The sequence below is a fragment of the Elephantulus edwardii genome, unplaced genomic scaffold (genome assembly GCF_000299155.1).
Source record: "Elephantulus edwardii isolate Elephantulus edwardi_28Jun2011 unplaced genomic scaffold, EleEdw1.0 scaffold00012, whole genome shotgun sequence".
Lineage (NCBI taxonomy): Eukaryota > Metazoa > Chordata > Mammalia > Macroscelidea > Macroscelididae > Elephantulus > Elephantulus edwardii.
In genome coordinates this window covers 8,364,756-8,384,722 of record NW_006399762.1, presented here as the reverse complement: position 1 = coordinate 8,384,722, position 19,967 = coordinate 8,364,756, and the positions used below count along the sequence as shown (strand labels likewise).

Genomic DNA, 19,967 nt, shown 5'->3' with positions numbered 1-19,967 from the left:
CAATCTTCAGAGTTTCTTCTGACATCCATTTTGGTCTTCCTCTTCTGTCTTTGTAATGAACGTTTGCACTCTTCTTGGATGATACCCTTGATATCCTCCCACAACTCATCTGGTCTTCGTTTATTCCTGTTCAAGGTCTCAAACCTGTTTTTGAGATGGTTCTGAAATTCAGGTGGGATAGACTCAAAAGTTATATTTTGGTTCTCATGGATTTGGTTTAATTTTCCTCCGCTTCAGCTTGAACTTGCATATGAGTAGTTGGTGGTCTGTTCCACAATCAGCTCCCGGCCTAGTTTTTACAGCTGATATTGAACTTCTCCAGCGGTTTTTTTTCTGCACATATAATCGATCTGATTCCTGTGCATACCATCAGGTGAGATCCATGTGTATAACCTGCGTCTCTTAAAAGATGTGTTTGCGATGAATAAGTCAGTGATTGTACAAAATTCAGTCATTCTCTCTCCAGCTCCATTTCTGTCACCGAGTCCATGTTTTCCAACTACTGATTCTTCTTCTCTATTCCCAACTTTTGCATTCCATTCACCCATTATTATCAATGCATCTTCACTGCATGTTCGATCGATCTCCAACTGTAAAAGTTGGTAGAAATCTTCTCTTTCCTCTTCTTTGGCTCTGGTTGTTGGTGCATATATCTGAATGATAGTGGTATTTACTGGACTTCCTTGTATGCGTATGGATATTATCCTGTCACTCACAATATTGTACTTCAAGATGGATCTAGAAATGGCTTTTCTAACTATGAAAGCAACCTCATTTTTCCTCACCTTTTCATCTCGAGAGTAGTATATCATATGATCATCTGATTCAAAATGCCCCATGCTGGTCCATCTCATCTCCCCAATGCCTAGTATGTCAATATTTATGCGTTCCGTTTCCTCTTTAACAATATCTAATTTTCCCACATTCATGGTTCTCACATTCCATGTTCCAATCACTAGTTTCTGCTTACAGCTGTTCCTCTTCCTTTGTATTTCCATACTCAGTTGCCCTTTCTGTCATTCTGTGTGTGTTCTGTTGTACATAGGGTCTGCAAAACCTGCTGTAAATATTTCATTGTTTTTTCCATAAAAGATATAAAATAATATGCTACCTGTTTGTGGGGAATATTACTGGAATTCCCCACTTCTGTTTAGATTATCTTAGCTCCTTATATAATGAGTTTTTAGTGAAGATAATTTCAGATCCTTATATCACATTCAAAGCAGAAGAAATATGTTTAGAAGCACAGGTTAGGAAAAAGTATCACACATGCCAAGAATGCAAGCAATTTGGTACCCAGAACACTTGATCGTGCTAATGTGAAACCTATACTTGGACCAAGAGGCAGGGAAGGGTGTACGTCAGGGATGTGTCTGGTCTCCATACCTTTTCAACCTGTATGCAGAACAGATTATCCAGGAGCCTGGGCTGTATGAGGAGAAGTGTGGCATCAGGATTGGTAGAAGATTCATCAACAGTCTGCGTTATGCAGATGATACAACAACCATGCTTGCTGAAATTGAAGAGGACCTAAGTGCTTGCTGCAGAGTGTCAAGGACTGCAGCCTTCAATATGGATTGAGGCTCAATATCAAGAAGACAAAGCTTCTCACCACTGGGCCAATTGGCAGCATCAGGATGGATGGTGAAGAGATTGAGATTGTAAACAGCTTTAGTTTGCTTGGCTCCATAGTCAACACTCTTGGCACCAGTCATTTGCTATGCATTGGAGAGCTGGACAATGACTAGGGAGGATAAAAGGAGAATTGATGCCTTTGAGATGTCATGCTGGAGAAGAATACTGAATATACAATGGACTACTACATAAACAAATAGGTTCATCCTGTAAAGGGTTAAACAAGACTGCTCCTTGGAGGCAAGGATTCTGAAGCTTCATCGGATATACTTTGGACATGTTACAAGGAGGGACAGTGCAGGAAAGGAAGACCCTCTTATGAGGTGGTTTGATTCAGTGACTGGGGTAATGGGGGTGGGTGTGTCGGAGACAGATTGGCACAGGACAGAGCGGGATTTAGGGATGTTGTACATAGGGTCACTATGAGTCACAAGCCACTCGATGGCACGTAACAACAACAACAAAGCTAAAGCGCCTATATAGAAACTGTGAAATGGCCTATTGAAGAATAGAAAGAAGCCAGATCATGACAAACCTTTATGCAGTTTTTTAATCCGACAGGAATTAAAGTGGCACCAGATGACTTTATCAAGGAGTGTGGTTTACTCTCAGCATGTAGTTTAGAAGAGACTAGTGACAGATTTTTCTAAGGTACAAATTTAAAACAGTAGTAGCTAATTTTTGTAGCAGGTTTGGAAATAAAAACTAAAGCCATGAAATAAGGAAGAGGTAACTGTGTTTTCTTTTAGATTTATCAGGAGATGTCTTTGGGTGGCACAGATAGCTTAGTGCTTGACTATGAGCGGAAAGGTTAGTGTCTGAACCACCAGACGAGCCTTGGAGGACAGGCCTGGCATGGCAATCTGCTTCTAAAAATGAGTCTTTGAAAATCGCATGGAGCATAGTTCCAGTCGGTATTTTTGGTACAGAAACATATAGTTAACAGAATTATTTTATTTTAATAAGGCTAAAGCTCTATATTTTTATTATTAGCTGAAACAGTTTCTCTATCGTGATGGTAAGATTTTTTCTGTGCAAGGTGTTAATATTGGACTCTCCTAGTTTTGCAGGGCACCTGGATCCAGAATTCCTAGTAAAGACACGTAGATGTCTATGTCAGCAGAAGAGAAAAATAACACATCTATTTTTAAGTTAGTTGGAATTCTGAAGTCAAACCACTTAGCTGAATGGCTGCCATAGTAATATTAAAATTTCAAACGTGTTTATAAAACCTCTGCTGCCTCCTACTGCCCATTGTGTGGATACTTTAAACAGTTCTGAAAAATAAAGGAGGGGGTTTTATTTGTTTGTTTGTTTTTCCTTGTAGGTAACTTACGAAGTAAAAGAAATATTCTAAGGTTTAAAACAATCATTGGTTTTAAAATTATAATGTAACCTCAATTTACAAAGTTTTCACATTTTTAATATTAAAAAACTTTGGACTTTTTAAATCATATGATAGCTGTCAAAGCAAAATAACATAATTTTTTTCAGCCTGTAGCGATTTAACTGCAACTATTTTCTTAAGCAAAAAATCCCCAGTATACTATTAATAGAGAGATTTTTCTGGGATAAATTATACATTGAAAGTGATAACTGAAACTCAACAGGACTGCCTTGTTTTTCTGGGTCTCATGAGTCTTCAGGGAGCTTGCTCATTTAGTGGGAAGGAATTACAGTGCCAACTCAAAGGTACACGGTTCGACTCCACTGGCTGCTCTAGGGAAGGAAGATGAGGAGTCCCCTCCCTTGGGATTTACTGCCTCTGAAAACCTACTGGAGGGTCAGCTATGGGTTGGTTATGACTTGATGATACTCAACCACAACACTACAAGTCTTCTTTCACAAGCTGCAGTTTTACTATTTCTTTTCTTTCACTCATTTCAATTAAAAACAATTGTGTTTTTAATTTAAGTTTCTACCATACTTATATTCAACTTTTCAGGGAGTACCTTTTTTTTTTTTTTTTTTTTTTGGTAAGTTGGGGAAAAGTTTGAGAATCCTGATTTTTCATTCTATGTATTACCTTTTATTTTTAAAGTTTTGATAATATAGCTGCCCATAGACTTGAGATGAGTGGAGAAGGAAAGTAAGAGGGTCCATATCTGGTCCTTTATCATCAAGTTGGGAAGCTAGTGGGCTGAGTTGAGAATTTAAATAGAAAAAAAATGTTTTTATGTAATTACTTATTAATTTGCACATAGTCACTGAGCACCCTGTGTGTGCTAGGTTATTGTCATGTACTGTAGAGTCGGAACTGACCCATAGCTGACCTTCCAGTGGGTTTTCAGGGGCGGTTAATCGCATGGAAGGAGACTGTCCATCCTTCTCCAAGGAGTGGCTGGTGGCCTCGATCTGCATGCTTTTGAGATTGCAGTGCAGCTACTTACCGCTAGGCCTCCAGAGCTCCCTTGTGTGTGCTGTATCTCTATATTAAACTAAACATCAGCTTAATTTCAGACTTCTAGTTCTCTTCAGGTACCATTTACTATGTAAACAGTATTCCATATAAGATACTAAATTTCTGTGTATATTGCATAGTCGCCCAAAATGAAATGGAATATGTAAAGATTGGTATATTAGGCATTTAATGAGGTATATTGGACTAAGCTATTTTTAATTGGTCCTATAATCTATTATACTGAGAAAGTAAAATTGAAAAGGAATGGTTTCACATTCATTTTAAAAAGAATATTTCAAGATCTATCCTAACATATAATGCTGTGAGTGTATAGCCACACACATACAAGGCCCAGGATAGGGTATGGTTTCAACCTGTTTTTCATAGGGTTACAAGAAATCATAGGGATTGTCAGTGTGATAGCACCTAAAGATAACATATGCAAGGAATGTTGATACAACTCTTACTCAAATTGATATGTTGTTGTTGTTGTGTGCCATCGAGTTGCCTGCAACTCATAGCGACCTTATTTACACAGCCCTAAATCCTGTTCTATCCCTTACCGATCTTACTGTCTCCGACACACCTATCCCCGTTACCCCAGTGATGGAATCAATCCATCTCATCGAGGGTCTTCCTCTCCTGCACTGTCCCTCCACCCTGCCAAGCATGACATCACTCTCTAAGGACTGATCCCACCTTGCCACATGTCCAAAGTATGTCAGACAGAGCTTCAGAATCATTACCTCCAAGGAGCAGCCTGGCTTCACCCTCTCCAGGATGAACTTGTTTGTTATTCTAGCAGTCCATGGTATATTCAACACTCTTCTCTAGCACCGAAGCTCAAAAGGCATCCACTCTTCTTCTGTCATCCCTGCTCATTGTCCAGCTCTCTCATGCATAGCAAGTAATTGTAAAGACAATGGCCTTTATCAGGCGCCCCTTAGTCTCCAGACTGACATCATTGCTCCTCAGTACCTTGGAGAGGTCTCTGACAGCAAACTTTCCCAGTGCAATTTGTCTTTTAATTTTCTGGCTGCTGGTAGCAAGAGTGTTGATTGTAGAGTCAACCAAACTGAAGCTGTGAACAATCTCAATCTCTTCATTAACCATCATGATGCTGCTAATTGGCCCAGTGGTGAGAATCTTTGTTTTCTTGATGTTAAATTTTTAATCCATATTGAAGGCTTCAGTCCTTGACCCTCCGCAGCAAGTGTTTCAGGTCCTCCTCAGTTTCAGCAAGCAGGGTTATGTCTTCTCCATAATGCAGATTATTGATGAGTCTACCTGCAATCCTGATGCCACACTTCTCATAGAGCTCAGCCTCCCGGATAATCTGTTCTGCATACAGATTGAAAAGGTGTGGAGATGGGACACATCCCTGTCATAAACCCTTCCCAATTTTGAACCATGCCGTGTTTCCTCATTCTGTTCTGATGATTGCCTCCTGGTCCAAGTATAGGTTTCACATAAGCACAATCAAGTGTTCTGGGATTCCCATTCTTCCCACAGTCAGCCACAGTTTGTTTTGATTGATGCACACTGTCAAATGCCTTTGCATAATCAACGAAGCAAGATAGCTGGTAGTCTCTACTTTGAGCCAAGATCCATCTGACATACAAACTTTTAAAACCAAAGATTAAAGAATTGAAGATTTCTACCAATTCTGAGGCCTGAAATGATCAAATATGCAGCTAACATGCATTGATAATTACTGGAGACGAATGCAAAAGATAGAAACAAAGATGGATCCGTGGTTAGAAAATATAGCCTTGGAAATAGAAATGATTCTTGAGATCACATGATGGAATTTGTACAACCAATGATTTACTTACTGCATGTACCTTTTATAAAGATAAAAATGATAGCTATACACATTGATCTCACTAGATGGAATATATAAGAATGAAAACCAGTACATCTGTGGAAAGAAATGTTGAAACTCAGTATTGCCAGTGAGAATGAAGTCTGACTGCTCCTCAGCATCATTGCTCATATGCTATTTCAAACTGAAGCTGAAGAAAATGAAAATGAGTTCATGAAAGCCACCAGAGAGCCCTGATAATACCTCATTTAAAGATCAGCTCAAGATTAGATTAAATGTATTGGATTTTAATAGCAAAGACCAGAAGAGTCATGAGATGATGACAAGGAATTATACTTGAAGAAAGCAAAAAGCCATTACAGTGATAGAAAAGGAAAGACCAAAATCAATGACAAAAGTGAGGTTAAAATTTGCTGCTATTACACAGTAAAGCTAAAATGAAAGGAAAAAATGATGAATAGAGCTGAATAGATTTCAAAGATGGCTTAGCAAAAAAACGTTAGGTATTATAATGAAATGTGCAAAGACCTGAGCTTAGAAAACGAAAACAGAAAAACAGCATTTCTCAGACTGAAAGAAACCAAGAAAAAAAATTTATGTCTTGAGTTGTAATACTAACGGATTCTGTGTTAGCAGCATATTCACTGAAAACACAGGAAACCTCAATAGAAGATTGAAGGGATTATGCAGAGTCACCTTACCAAAAATGATTGGCAAATGCTCAGATATTTCAGGAGGTAGCGTATGATTGTTGTTACACACCATTCATTTGGAACCAACTCATAACTGGTTGTCCAGCCAGCTTTCAGAAGCAGTAAATCACATAAGGTGGAGATTGTTCGTTCTCCCATGGGGCAGTTGGTGGATTCAAACTGTGTGCATTTGGGTTGGTAGCTCAACTCCTTACCACTAAACCACAAGAGCGTATAATTAAGGACCAATAAGGATTTAGAATTAGGAAAGGTCTGCGACCAGAATGTATCCTTTCTCCATACCTATTGAATTTGAACTAGCAGAGAGCTCTGTCTTTGGGTTAACAGCACAACTCCTGAGGGACTATACCCCGAGTTCCCCAAGTTACTTCACCTTTCTGAATCTTTCTTCACATGTAAAATGGAAGAAAGAATAGTTTTGTTATTAGATTGTTACTAAGTGTGCTCAATATCAGCTTCTTAAAATTTAAACACTTAATAAAGGTAGCTAAATGGTCAAACATTTGTTGTATACACAGTTTGGATCCACTATTTGCTCCATGGAGGATGGACAACCTCTTCTCATGCAATTTATTGTCTTTGAAAACCTGCTGGAGGTCAACTGTACTCTTTGACCCTTTTTAGTTCTGCTAATTTAACACTGCTGAAGTAGGTAAAAAAAAAAGATACCTTCGTTGTGAAAATTACAAAATGCCAGTGGTGAGGTATTAAGGGACTTTCCTGGTTTACTAAACAGTAATTTGTGACTCCAGATTTCAACCCAAAGCATTTATTTTCAAATGATTTTTTTTCTACAATGCCAATTTGTTAATAAATATTGCATTTCATATAATAGGGAACACACACAGCCTTACCCATCACAATGGGAATAGCATTATTCTGCCAGTTCTTTCTAATACCATCAAATGATGGACTGAGGAAAGAGTTGTTAATTTTGCTGAAAGGTTCAGAAAAAGATACCATTTTAATTAAATCTTGAGGAATTGGTTTTCTTCTTGTTGTTGTCTTTTTATTGATTTAAGGACATTTTCTCTACAGAGAACTTTATGTAAATAAGTATATATAAATTGAGCAAACTCTTGAGAATTCATTGAAATATTTTTTGTTTGTTTTCCATCAGGTTGTAGAAGAGAACTCAAGAGCTTGGAACCTGGATGTATATCTCATGAGTTCCACCCAGAATCACACCTGCCAATGAAAAATCCTATAGTGAAAAGGTAACTACAAATGTTAGAAATATTAGAACCATCTTTTCGAAAACATGTGTTATAAGAACAACCCTGAAGGGAGGACTAGTGGCCTAACTGTAAAGAGCTGCACTGCCAACTCAAAGACACATGGTTTGAATCCACCAGCTGCTCAGCAGGAGAAATATGGCCACTCTTCCATGCAGTTCCTACCTCTGAAAATCTGCTGAAGGGTCAGCTATGGATCTGCTTTGACTCAAGAGCACATAACAGCAGCAACCATCTTGAAAGCAATGGATCTACAACATTACAGAATGTCCTGTGATTAACTGCCTCAGAAAACCTGCTAGAGGGTCAGCCATGGGTCGTTCCTGCTCGACGGTACACAACAAAAACAACCTTATTAATGGGATTTTTGACCCATGGGTTCATTGTTTACCAAGTGCCAGATACATGGTTCTGTTTTATTCCTCAGCATTCTTACATAGCATTCTTAAAATGTAGGTAGTATTTACAACACTGATAATTTGAGACATAGATTAAATAGTTTGTTCAAAGCAGTGGAGCTAAAATTTGAGCCTACTTCTCTCATAACAAAGCACCAATTCTGTGGAACTAAAAGTCCATGTAATTTCTATGAAAAAAATAGTCACCATAAAATACATTAGCAATGCTGCATACAGTCTTCATCTTAGAAGTTCACTTTATTGCCTATGTAAAAGCAGTCTTAATTGACTACACAATTTTTAATTAGTATTTATACAACATAGTAATCTAAGAAAAATTTTGCTAAAGATAATTTAAAAATGGGTGCAGTAGTGCATCTACTTTTTGCCCTCTTCATGGATCATCGCTATGATGGGTAGGAGCTGACTCAGCAGTACTCTTCAACAGTAATTGTTAGAGGGAGAGAGAAAGGATCATTCATGAAGAGAGCAAAGGTAATTACAAAGATATAAGAGAAAGAAAAAACAACAACAAACATGCCATAAGAGACTCTGACATTAGCAGTAGAGGGGCTGGAAGGTGGAGATGGGGGGGGGGATTACACTAGAGCATTGAGACACCAAAACAAAGGGAAGAGAAGCTGGACAGATTTCAAAGGGAAGCTCGCAAACACAATGCACAGCATTATAATGGAATGTACAGAGAGCTCAAATTGGAGAATAAAAAGTCACTTGGCATATCTCAGTCTTCAAGGACTGAAAAACGCATCCGAGCTTTGTGTTGTAATACTGAGAAATGCGATGGGCAAAATCTTGAATGACCCAGGAATCACCAAAAGAAGATAGAGGGAACACCTAGAATATCTGTACCAAAGAGAATTGGCCAACGCTGTTTCAGGAAGTACCGTATGATCAAGAGCCAATGGTAAAAAGAAAACCTCCTGACTGGGAAAAAACATTTGGCAATACCATTTCAGATAAGGGTCTCATATCAAAAGTTTACAGAGTCCTACAGAGCCTCTACCAGAGAGACTGATAACACAATTACAAAACGGGTAAAAGACATGGAAAGACTTGTCACAGAGGAAGATATTCAGATGCCCAACAGACACATGAAGAAATACTTAAAATCACTAGCAATAAGAAGGATGCAAATCAAAATCACAATGATATGCCATCTCACTCAATAGCAGTAGCAAAGTTTAACAGGAGAGCAAGTAATAAATGTTGGAGAGGATGTAGGAAGATAGGAACTCTTATACATTGTTGGTGGGATTGTAAAATGGTACAATCACTGTGGAAGGCAGTGTGGTATTGCCTCAGAAAGCAACATAGAAATTTCATATGACCAGGCTACTCCACTGCTTGGAATATACTCCAAAAAAATTAGAACTGAGGCACAGAGATTTGTACACGAATGTTCAGAACAGTACTATTCACCATCTCAAGAACATGGAAACAGCCCAAATGTCCAACCACAGCTAAATGGATTGAGAACCACGATGTAATACTAAATACCACACAGGAGCATTGATTTTGGAAATCACTACCTAACTTGGGAGGGACTAGAGAGCATTATACTAAGTGAACTAACTCAGTCCCATAAGGACAAACACTTTATAAGACCATTATTGTAGAAATAGAAAGATGAATAGTCAAATGTGTATGAGGATCCAGTGGACAGAGGGTGAAAGCAGACAGGTGAGGATTGGGGGAGGAAGTAATCATAGGGTCACACAATTTGATGGGGGAGGGAAGGGTGAGTAAAGGAAATGGGAAAAATGTGATGTGAAAAACAATGTATACCAACTTTGTAAGTAGACCAGTATAAAATAAAAATTTTATAAAAGAAAAAAAAGCCAATGTTAAGGAAGATAAGAAGTTCAATCTGTACTAAAGTCACTGGCAATATATAAGGTCTCAACACCCTGGACATGCTCAGAGGTCAGTGCCAAGAAATGTAGAGGACAACGGCCTGGCCGACTGATTAAAGGAAATCCATATTTATTCCCATTTCCAAGAAAGATGGAAATTATCAAACAATATCATTAATACTACATGCAAGCAAAATACTGCTGAAGATCATAAAAAAAGGACTAGAACAGTACATAGACAGAGAACTGCCAAAAGTTCAAGATGAATTTGGAAGAGGCCATCGTATCAGGTATGCATTGCTTAAGTTAGATATATCCTGGCTGTAAGCAAAGAATGCCAGAAGAATGTCTGTTTGTCCTATATGACTATGCAAAGGCATTTGACTGTGTGGATTATTATAAATTATGGCTAACATTGAGGAAAAGAAGGCATCCCAGAACACTAATACTGCTCGTGCATATATCTAAGCTAAGAACTGTTATCCAAACAACAAAAGAGAACACTGCATGCATAGGTTAAAATCAGGACAAGTGTCAATCAGGATTGTATCCTTTCTCCATACCTATTCCGTCTGTATGGTGAGCAAATCATTTGAGATGCTGACCTCTATGAAGAAAAATGTATCAGTATTGGAGGAACACTCATCAACGACCTATGTTATGCAGATTAAACAACCTTACTTGCTGAAATGGAGGATGACTCAAAATACTTCTTGCAGAAGATCAAAGACTACAGCCTTCAATATGGATGACATCTTAACATCAAGAAAACAAAGATTCTCACCATTGGACTGATAGGTAACATCATGATAGATGGAGAAAATACTAAAACTGTCAAGAACTTCATCTTAGATCCACAATCAACACACTTGATAGTAGCAGTCTGGTGGCGTAATATACTAGGAAAGTCTGCAGTCAGGGAATGTGAGAAATTATTGAGGAGCAATGATGTCACTTTGAGTACTAAGGTGTACCTTCTTTAGGCCATGGTGTTTTCATTTACTTGCTGGGCATCTGAAAGCTGGACAACAAATAAAGAAGACAAAAGAATTAATACCTTTGGCCTGTGGTGTTGGAGAAAGTACTGAATGCCCTGTGGACTCCCAAATAACAAAGAGTCTTAGAGAAGGCACAGCCAGAGTGCTTCTTGGAGTCAAAGGTGGCAAAGCTTCGTCTCACATAATTTGTGCATGTTGCTAGGAGAGGCTGTTCATTGGAGAGGGGCATCAAGCTTGGAAAGATGCCAGGTCAGCAAAAGAGAGGACAAACCTCAACCAGATGGATTGACACAGTGACTGTAGTAATGGTCTCAAGTATGTCAGAGATGGTGAGGATGGCACAGGATGAGACACGGTTCATATCTGTTGTTCATAGCATCGCTATAGGTCATATTCCGCTTTATGGCCCCAACAACAACTTCATCATCAAGACACTGCCAGAAACTCAAGCTGGATTCACAAGATGTACAACAAGGGATACCATTGTAGGTGCCAGATAGGTCCTAACAGCACACAGAGAATACCAAAATGCCTGCCTATGTTTTATTGGCAAAAAAGACACTCAACTGCATAGATCATAACAAATTATGGATAAAATTGCAAAGAATTAGAATTCATAATCCTTAACTGTGATTATGTGTAACCTTTACATACACCAAAGGATAAGTATTCAGACAGAATAAAGAGATTCTGGTTTAAAACCAGAAAAAGTGTGAATCGGTTTTGCCTCCCTACTTACTCAATTGGTATGCTGAGCAAATAATCTGAGAAATAAGACTTAATGTAAAGGTGACATTGTGATAGGTGGGAGCAGTCACAATGTGTGATATGCAGATGACTCACCTTTGGTTGTCGAAAATGAAGATGACTTGATCCACTTGGTGGGAAAGACCAATGACTTCAGCCTTCTCTACCTGGACATAAAACAATCAATGGCACAATAAATGCAGGAAAAATTGAGGTTGTCAAGGTTTATCGTTTTACTTGGCTCCATAATCAGTGCCCATAGAAGCCACAGTTAAATCGAATGATGTATGATATTGGTCAAATCTGCCACCAGGGGCCTCTTTAAAGCAAGGATGTAAAAAAAAAAAGCAAGAATGTCATTTTGAGGAGTAAGTTGTACCACCTAACCAAAGCCATGTCCTTTTCAGTGCCTCATATGCATACAAAAGTGTAAGAAGAAGTGCAACAATGAATGAATGGAAACCCTAAGTCTCTGTAAACTTTCATCAAAATTAATAAAAGTTTTTATAAACCAACTAAAAATAGAAAAAAAAGTGGAGAAAGTCTGAATATGAATTGATGCCTCTGAATGATGGTGTTGGCAAGGAATTTTGAATATATAACTCTTAGAGTACAGCCAGAATGCTCTTAGGCACAAAGATGGCAAAACTTCTTACAAGTTTTGGACTTGTTAGCAGGTGAGGACAGTTCCTATTGTTGTGTGTCGTCAAGTCAGAATCAACTCATAGCTGACATTCCAGCAGGATTTCAGAGGCAGTAAATCACAAAGGAGGCGATTTCCCATCCTCCTTTTGCAGAGCAGTTGGTGGATTCAAACCGTATGCCTTTGGGATTGCAGCAAAGCTTCTGACCACTAGGCCACCAGAGTGCCAAAATAGAGGGCCCATGCAAAAGAAGACAACCCTTAGCAAAACAGATTGCTACAGTGGCTGTAACAGTGGGTTTGGATATAGCAGTGATGATTAGGATGGAGCAGGACTGAGCAGTGTCCCACTATGCTGTGCAAGGCATCACTGTGCGTCAGAATTGGTTTGACAGCACCATATGTCACAATACTTACATGAGTACAGAATCATTTTTAATATATTTTTCCTTTAAGTTCTGTGGTACATTTTGTCACAAATAATGTGATGTAAAAATATGTAATTTATGTGTTTATAAGTCAAAATGATTTTGTTTAGTTTTGAACATCTGACTTTAGTCATGATGGAGATTTCTGATAAGCATTCATATATTCTGCCATAAATTTGGGTTCAGAAACTAGGAGATGTTAGTTGTTACACAATATCATTTTTATAATAATACAATGAATTAATTAGGAAAGTTAGATTACCGGAGAAACATTTGAAATGTTTCCTGTTTTGCATCTTTTACTTTGTTTTTAAGTGTGTTTTTTAATAGAATTTTCATATTTTATAATTAATATGTTCATATTTCAGATCCTACACACATGAAACCAGTGGAAAATTAATCTCTTCATGCAGTCCACAAATCCTCAAGGACTCTGCTGCACAAGACCATTTACATTCATCAGGTGAACAGAAGGGTGAAAAATCCCGTGAACACAAACTTTCTGAAAGGCTTAACGTAGAAAATTCTGAAAGAACAGCTTTACCTTTTTATGTTGATGACACTTCTGCTTCTGGAAAAAGAATGAACACTAATGAGATCATTTCACCTTCTTCATTGCGATCATCACACCCAAGAACTACTGGGTTAAAGCCAGAAACTGTTTCTATTTTTCAGCAGCCAAATATGATGGAACAATGTCACTCCGAGAGTTCTCCATCCAGGGAACATAACATTTCATCTCTCTGCAAATCTGATGATTCTCAGCCACCAAAACTTGTTTGCCAGAATCTACCACCCCCTCTGCCACCAAAGAAATATACAACTAGTGTGCCACAGTCAGGAAAAAATACATCTACTCCCGATGTGAAACGTAAAGACATATTTAAAGCTAATTCTTTGTGTCTTCCAAAGCACAGTGTAAATATAGCTTCAGAACCATGTTCAGAAGTGAGTACTTATGTGAATGATGAAAGACTTAATGAAACATTTCAAGTGAAGGAGGGTATCAGCAGCACACCAGATTTTCTGTCCAGCTCTTCACTTAACGATTTTCAAACAGACTCAGGTGCAGTTGTTGATGCATTTTGCCAACCAGAAGTAGATTCTAGCTCTGTGTGTCCAAATGAGACAATTTCATTAACTACCTATTTTTCAGTCGATAGCTGCATGACTGATACATATAGATTGAAATACCATCAGAGGCCCAAGCTCTGTTTTCCATAGAGCAGTAGCTTTTTTGAAGATCATTTGCTGTCTGGTTGAAAAATGGTCTAGATGTGTTACATAATAATACAGTTAAGTTGTCCTAAGCAACAATATAAATGTAGCTTACACTGTAATAGATAAATGATGAAATTGGCAAGCTTATACAACAACATACCGGAGCTCTGGTGGTCTAGGGCTGAGAAGTTGCGCTGCGGACCCAAAGGCATGCTGTTCAAATCCACTGACTGCTCTGTCGGAGAAAGATGGGCAGTCCTTTCCTGTGCAATTTATAGCTTCTGAAAATCCGCTGGAAGATCAGCTATGAGTTGGCTCAAACTCCGTGGCACATAACAACAAACAACATACTTAAAAGAGTCTTGACATGGGAACAAGGAACCTACTGACAATACATAGTGAAATACAGAAAATGAAAAACTTGGCATGTAAGTCATTAATCATTTTAACTATGTATATGTCTAAATTATACCTACTCTTCACTTATCAGTAAGGTTAAATTGCAAAATCAGGTCATTATGTGAAAAATCAGCATTATGCAAAAATGGAAGGTGACCACATAACTGCCAAATTTTATCATTACATAACTGCCAGACTGCTGAGAACCATGGCCCGGCCAAGTTGGCCTGTAATTTTAACCATCACAGCCATTAATTACTCTTGCCTCGTGTCTTAGCATTTGTTACTTACTGCCAGATGTGTGTCATTAATGCAGAATAGTTGTTTATTGAAATAGATATTTTATTACTATCAAATGTAAAATATTGGATAGCGAGATATTCTATAAGTGAAGAGTGGTGTATATCATTCTTTATATGATGGCCAACTTAATGAATATTTTAAGTCCCTTTGCATGCCTTGCAGTAGAAAATCAAGGTACACAAGTCATTTATTATTTGCTACAGCTAAATAAAAATTTCATTTATTCCTTTATTTTTTTTACCCCTCTATTATGTGGCTTAAATATCTGATAACCGTGTTTTTAGATTAGTTACTATGCTAATTGGAAAACAATATAACAGGTGATAGACATTGTTTGGTCAAAACATTATTTGCTTTATGAAGAAGCACTTCTAATGGGTTACCAAAAGAGGGCTTCACCCATTTGTTTTTGACTTCTATGACAGTCTAGTACATATGATCCCTTTAAGTGTCTTAAAATATTTTTTACTCATTAAGTATGTAGCAGTTGGAGGGGGGATATGCCTTAATAATTGACAGTTTTTCAATTAAATTGTCAGTGTCACAGGGAACTTACTTTTGCTCCTAAAACCTGTCAAGAGAATACCTAGTTAGCATACACTTAACTATTGTATGTATTCATAACATATTACTTCAGCCATGTAAGCTAAACATAATTAAAATATTTCATTGCATTGTCTTGTTACATTTGTTTCTAATTTTATATGAAATGTGAAAAGCTACTTGGTTTGGTTTACTTTGGGCTGCTAATGACCAGTGTTAGTAATTAACATAGAGCCTTCTCATTGGGAATGTAACTGTGATGCTTAAAATTTCCCTAGTTTTATCTGATGGTAGGCTGTCAGCCCAATTTATTGATTTTCCTATTTTTGAATCTGCAAATCTGTATTTCCACTTTAAAATTTCTGCTGTTAGTGTAAAGGATTTATTTGATGAAATGTCTTCTTAATTTGAGTGTTCCTTCTCCCCCATTTTCTACTCTAACCAGTAATTTTACAAGTTATTATCATGAAGAGGGGCTTGCTTAAGAAAGAAATTTCGCACTACTGTATAACCTTAGGGAACTTTGGTGGTGACATCTGTAAGGACCGTTGACTCAAAGGCAGTTTGAATCCACCAATGCCGCCTCTGCAGTCTCCCACTCTGTGATTTACAGCCTCAAAAACCCAGTGGAGAGCCACCTCTGAGTGGATTCTGACTCCACAGCCGTGAGATTTAAAACTCAGAACAGGTTCTTGTGTTTGCCTTGCTTCTTTGGTTGCCATTTTATTTTATACTCATCTGGTTTAGAATAGTTTTTCTATTGTCCACTGTAGAGAAATAAAAATAATAAAATCTAAATTTTTATTATATTCATAGATGGACACATGTCACAAGTGTAACAATATTTATATTGATTCCATTAATTATATTAAAATATTCTAAAATGTAAATTATTAAAATTTAATACTCTTAGATAAATGGAAAATAATTGCTTTTAAAAGTTTGATCTCATCCAGTTACCAAATTTGGTCAAATTTTGTCTTCCATTAGTGGAGAATTTTCAAGATAATTTTTCTAAAAACAGGTGATTATTACTTTTTAGTTACTTAATTTGGTATAATTGAGTATACCAACTCAATTAAATTTTTCCTTTCAAACACCCGATTTTAGCATAACTTTTAGTATGTAAAGTTTGTAAATATTGTAAATTGGTAAAATAATTGAAATATCAATGTATTTAATTCCTGCTTTTGTAACATTGTAAAACACTAGAATAGGTTTACTTCAAGTATTTTTAATAGCTTTCAGAATCCTTCTTTGTACATTTTGTTCAAGATGTCCAGTTCAAAAATATATTATTTGAGATATTGAAACTATTTTCTGATGTTACAACAGCAATCTCATAAACTTTCCAGCTCAAAATTAAAGGTTCAAGTATGTAATAGAAATGTCCAGTTTTTTACTCTTGTAAAACAATGGCTGATACCTTCTGAATTATGTAATAATACTAAACTAGAACCTGACCATTTGTTTTTATATTGATTCAACACTCCAAAAACAGATTGACTACATGTTTACTGCTAATCATTCACGTGTAAAAGTTTTACTTCTAAGGTGCCTATTTATTTTTATAAATGTTTTCATCTGGTTATAAGCTGCTTGTGAGAACTTTTATAATAATGTAACAAACACTTGATGTAATGCTCAAAATACTCAGAATGTTATATTTTCATGTAAAAGCAGTCTCTTCTGATTAAAGGATTTTTTAAGATAACAGATTTTTAAGTTGATGCTCTTGGACTTTTCTTTGAATTCATGAACTGTGTCCCCAAACCTCATAACAAGGATTATGCAATCTTTGGGAAATGTAAGTTTAAGGTTTAAGAGTACTTAGAATTTCTCTAAGGAGCTCTAGTAGTTTAGTCCATAGGGTGCTGCATTGTTAACCAAAAAGCTGTGTCTCTGACAGTTCAAATCTACCAGCTGCTCTAGAGGAGAAAGAGAGGAGTGTCCTGACATTAAAATTTACAGCCTCAGAAACCTACAGAGGGGTCACGATATGTCACAACCAGCTCCATATCAGTAGGTTAAATAATTTCACTGGTTTTAAAATAATACCACAGGATTCTCCTGATAGTCACTCCACAAGGGACTTGGACATGAGGGATATAAGTGCATCAGCTGCAAACTCCAAGTTGGTAAGTATCATAAACTTGTCACAATTGAATGAGGGCGATATTCAGTGCCACTGGAACCAATGATGTCCATGGGTCAATTGTCCATACATTCCATATAATCCTTCAAGCCGTGAGAGTTTCAGTCAAGTTGGTGAAGAGAAGGACGCGTGAACACCAGGGAAAGTGACAAAGCTTCATTGAGTTTAGGACTTGGCTTTCCTCTGAGAAATAGCAAGAGGAAAATATATGCCAAAGTACTACAGGTTCAATTGAAAAAACCAGACTGTATTTATGTCATGAAAGTTGTGGGGGAAAGAGCTTGTCAATGATGACAAGGATATTGCAAGCATGCAATCATCCTTTTCTTGATGTACTACATTCTTGCTTTCAGACAGAAAGCAGGTTCTTTATTATGAGTATGTAAATAGAGGAGTTCTAATGTTCTATAGGCAGCAACAGAGAAAACTTCGTGAAGAATATGCCAAATTTTACTCTGCAGAAATCAGTCTAGCATTAAAATATCTTCATGAGTGAGGGATACTATAGAGAGATTCAAAATTAGACAATGTATTACTGGACTCCAAAGAACACATTAAATTGACTATGGTGTGTGTAAGGAAGGATTGTGGCCTGGAGATACAACTAGCACTAATTACATTGCTCCTGAGATGTTAAGAGGAGAAGATTATGTTTTCAGTGTTGACTCGTGGACTCTTGGAGTACTAATGTTTGAGATTATGGCAGGAAGGTCGCCCTTTGATATTGTTGGAAGCTCTGATAACCTTGATCAAAACAGTAGATTATTTCTTCCAAGTTCTGTTGGAGAAAGGAATTTGAATACCACATTCTCTCTCTTTAAAAGCTGCAAGTGTCCTGAAGAGTTTTCTCCACAAGGATCCAAAAGAATGATTGGATTGTCATCTGCAAACTGTATTTGTGGATATACAGGAACATCCATTCTTTAAAAATGTTGATTGGGATATACTTGCACAAAAGCAAGTGGGACTACCCTTTAAACAAAATATTTTTGTAGAATTTTGTTTGGACAACATTGATTCTCCATTATACTAATGAACCTGCCTAGCTCACTCCAGATGATGATGACATTGTTAGGAAGATTGACCAGTCTGAATTTGAAAGTTTTGAGTGTATTAATCCTCTTTTGATGTCTGCAGAAGAATGCATCTGATCTCATTTGCCAACTAAGCATTTTGCTTGTGTTGTCATTTAATGCATGGATGAACATGTTACCAGCCTGAATAGAATGATAAATATTTAAAAACTAACCATTTTTATGTTTGCCAACTTTGAAAAGAACACCCAATATTTTCTCTTCTTGACAGAAAAGTCAGTTATTTTACATCTAAATTAAACTGGGGAGGGGGGAGGGAAGAAACTAATTCCCAAATAATCAATCATGTCAGAATTCAAATATGCTAGTTCTTCAGTGACCTACTTGAGTGTTAGAATATCATCTCTTCAAAAACCTACTGACTTGGGAAAGGGGGAACCCAAAACCCTAACATTTAGCAATACCATTTCAGATAAAGGCCTCATATCACAAGTTTACAGAATCCTCCATAGTTTTTGCAATTACTATGTGTCAGAGAGCTGGACAAGGATTAGATAGAAAGATAATTGATGCCTTTGAGTTTTGTTGCTGGAGAAGAATATTGAATATACCATGGACTGCTAGGAGAACAAACAAGTTCATCCTGGAAAGGGTGAAACCAGGCTGCTCCTTGGAGGCAAGGATTCTGAGGCTTTGGCTGACACATACTTTGGGCATTTTGCAAGAAGGGACCAGTCCTTGGAGAGGGACATCATGCTTGGAAGGGTGGAGGAACAGCACAAGAGAGGAACACTCAATGAGATGAATTGATTCAGTGACTGGTGTAATAGGGGTAGATGTGTCACAGACAATAAGGTTGGCACAGGATAGAGCAGGTTTCAGGCCTGTTACACATCAGGTCACTGAGTTGCAAGCAGCTCAATGGCACATAACTACAGGGCTTCCAAAAGGAAAACAATAATAATAGAGTCAAAATGTGCAAAAGACATGGAAAGAATTTTCACAGAGGAAGCTATTTGGATGACCAACAAACACATAAAGAAATGCTCAAAATGACTGGCATTGAGAGATGCAAATCAAAACCACAGTGAAATACCATCTCCACTAGCAGTGGCAAAGATTAACAGGACAGCAAGCACCAAGTGTTTGGGAAGGTGTGGCAAGATAGGAACTCTGACACATTGTTAGTAAGATTGTAAAATGGTACAACCACTCTGGAAGGCAGTTTAGCATTTCTTCAAAAAGTTGAACATAGAAATCCCATATGACCCAGTTATTCCACTGCTTGAAATACATCCAGACAAAATAAGAACTGAGGCACAAACAGGGACTTGTACACCAATGTTCATAGAAGAATTATTCACCATCACAAGAACATGGAAACAGCCCAAATGTCCAACCACAAACGAATGGAT

General features: G+C 37.4%; 1 protein-coding gene and 1 pseudogene across 1 annotated transcript in view; both read left to right on the top strand.

The window, feature by feature from the left end:
* The window catches only part of USP53 (ubiquitin specific peptidase 53), a 55,946-nt gene extending 41,786 nt beyond the window's left edge, over positions 1 to 14,160 (top strand). Inside the window, 2 exon segments of the mRNA XM_006881135.1 lie at positions 7,695 to 7,791; positions 13,266 to 14,160. Coding sequence (XP_006881197.1) covers positions 7,695 to 7,791; positions 13,266 to 14,160 — 992 coding nt within the window.
* Positions 14,161 to 14,725: 565 nt separating this feature from the next.
* Positions 14,726 to 18,669, top strand: LOC102868709 (annotated as a pseudogene).
* The last annotated feature ends 1,298 nt before the right edge of the window (positions 18,670 to 19,967 follow it).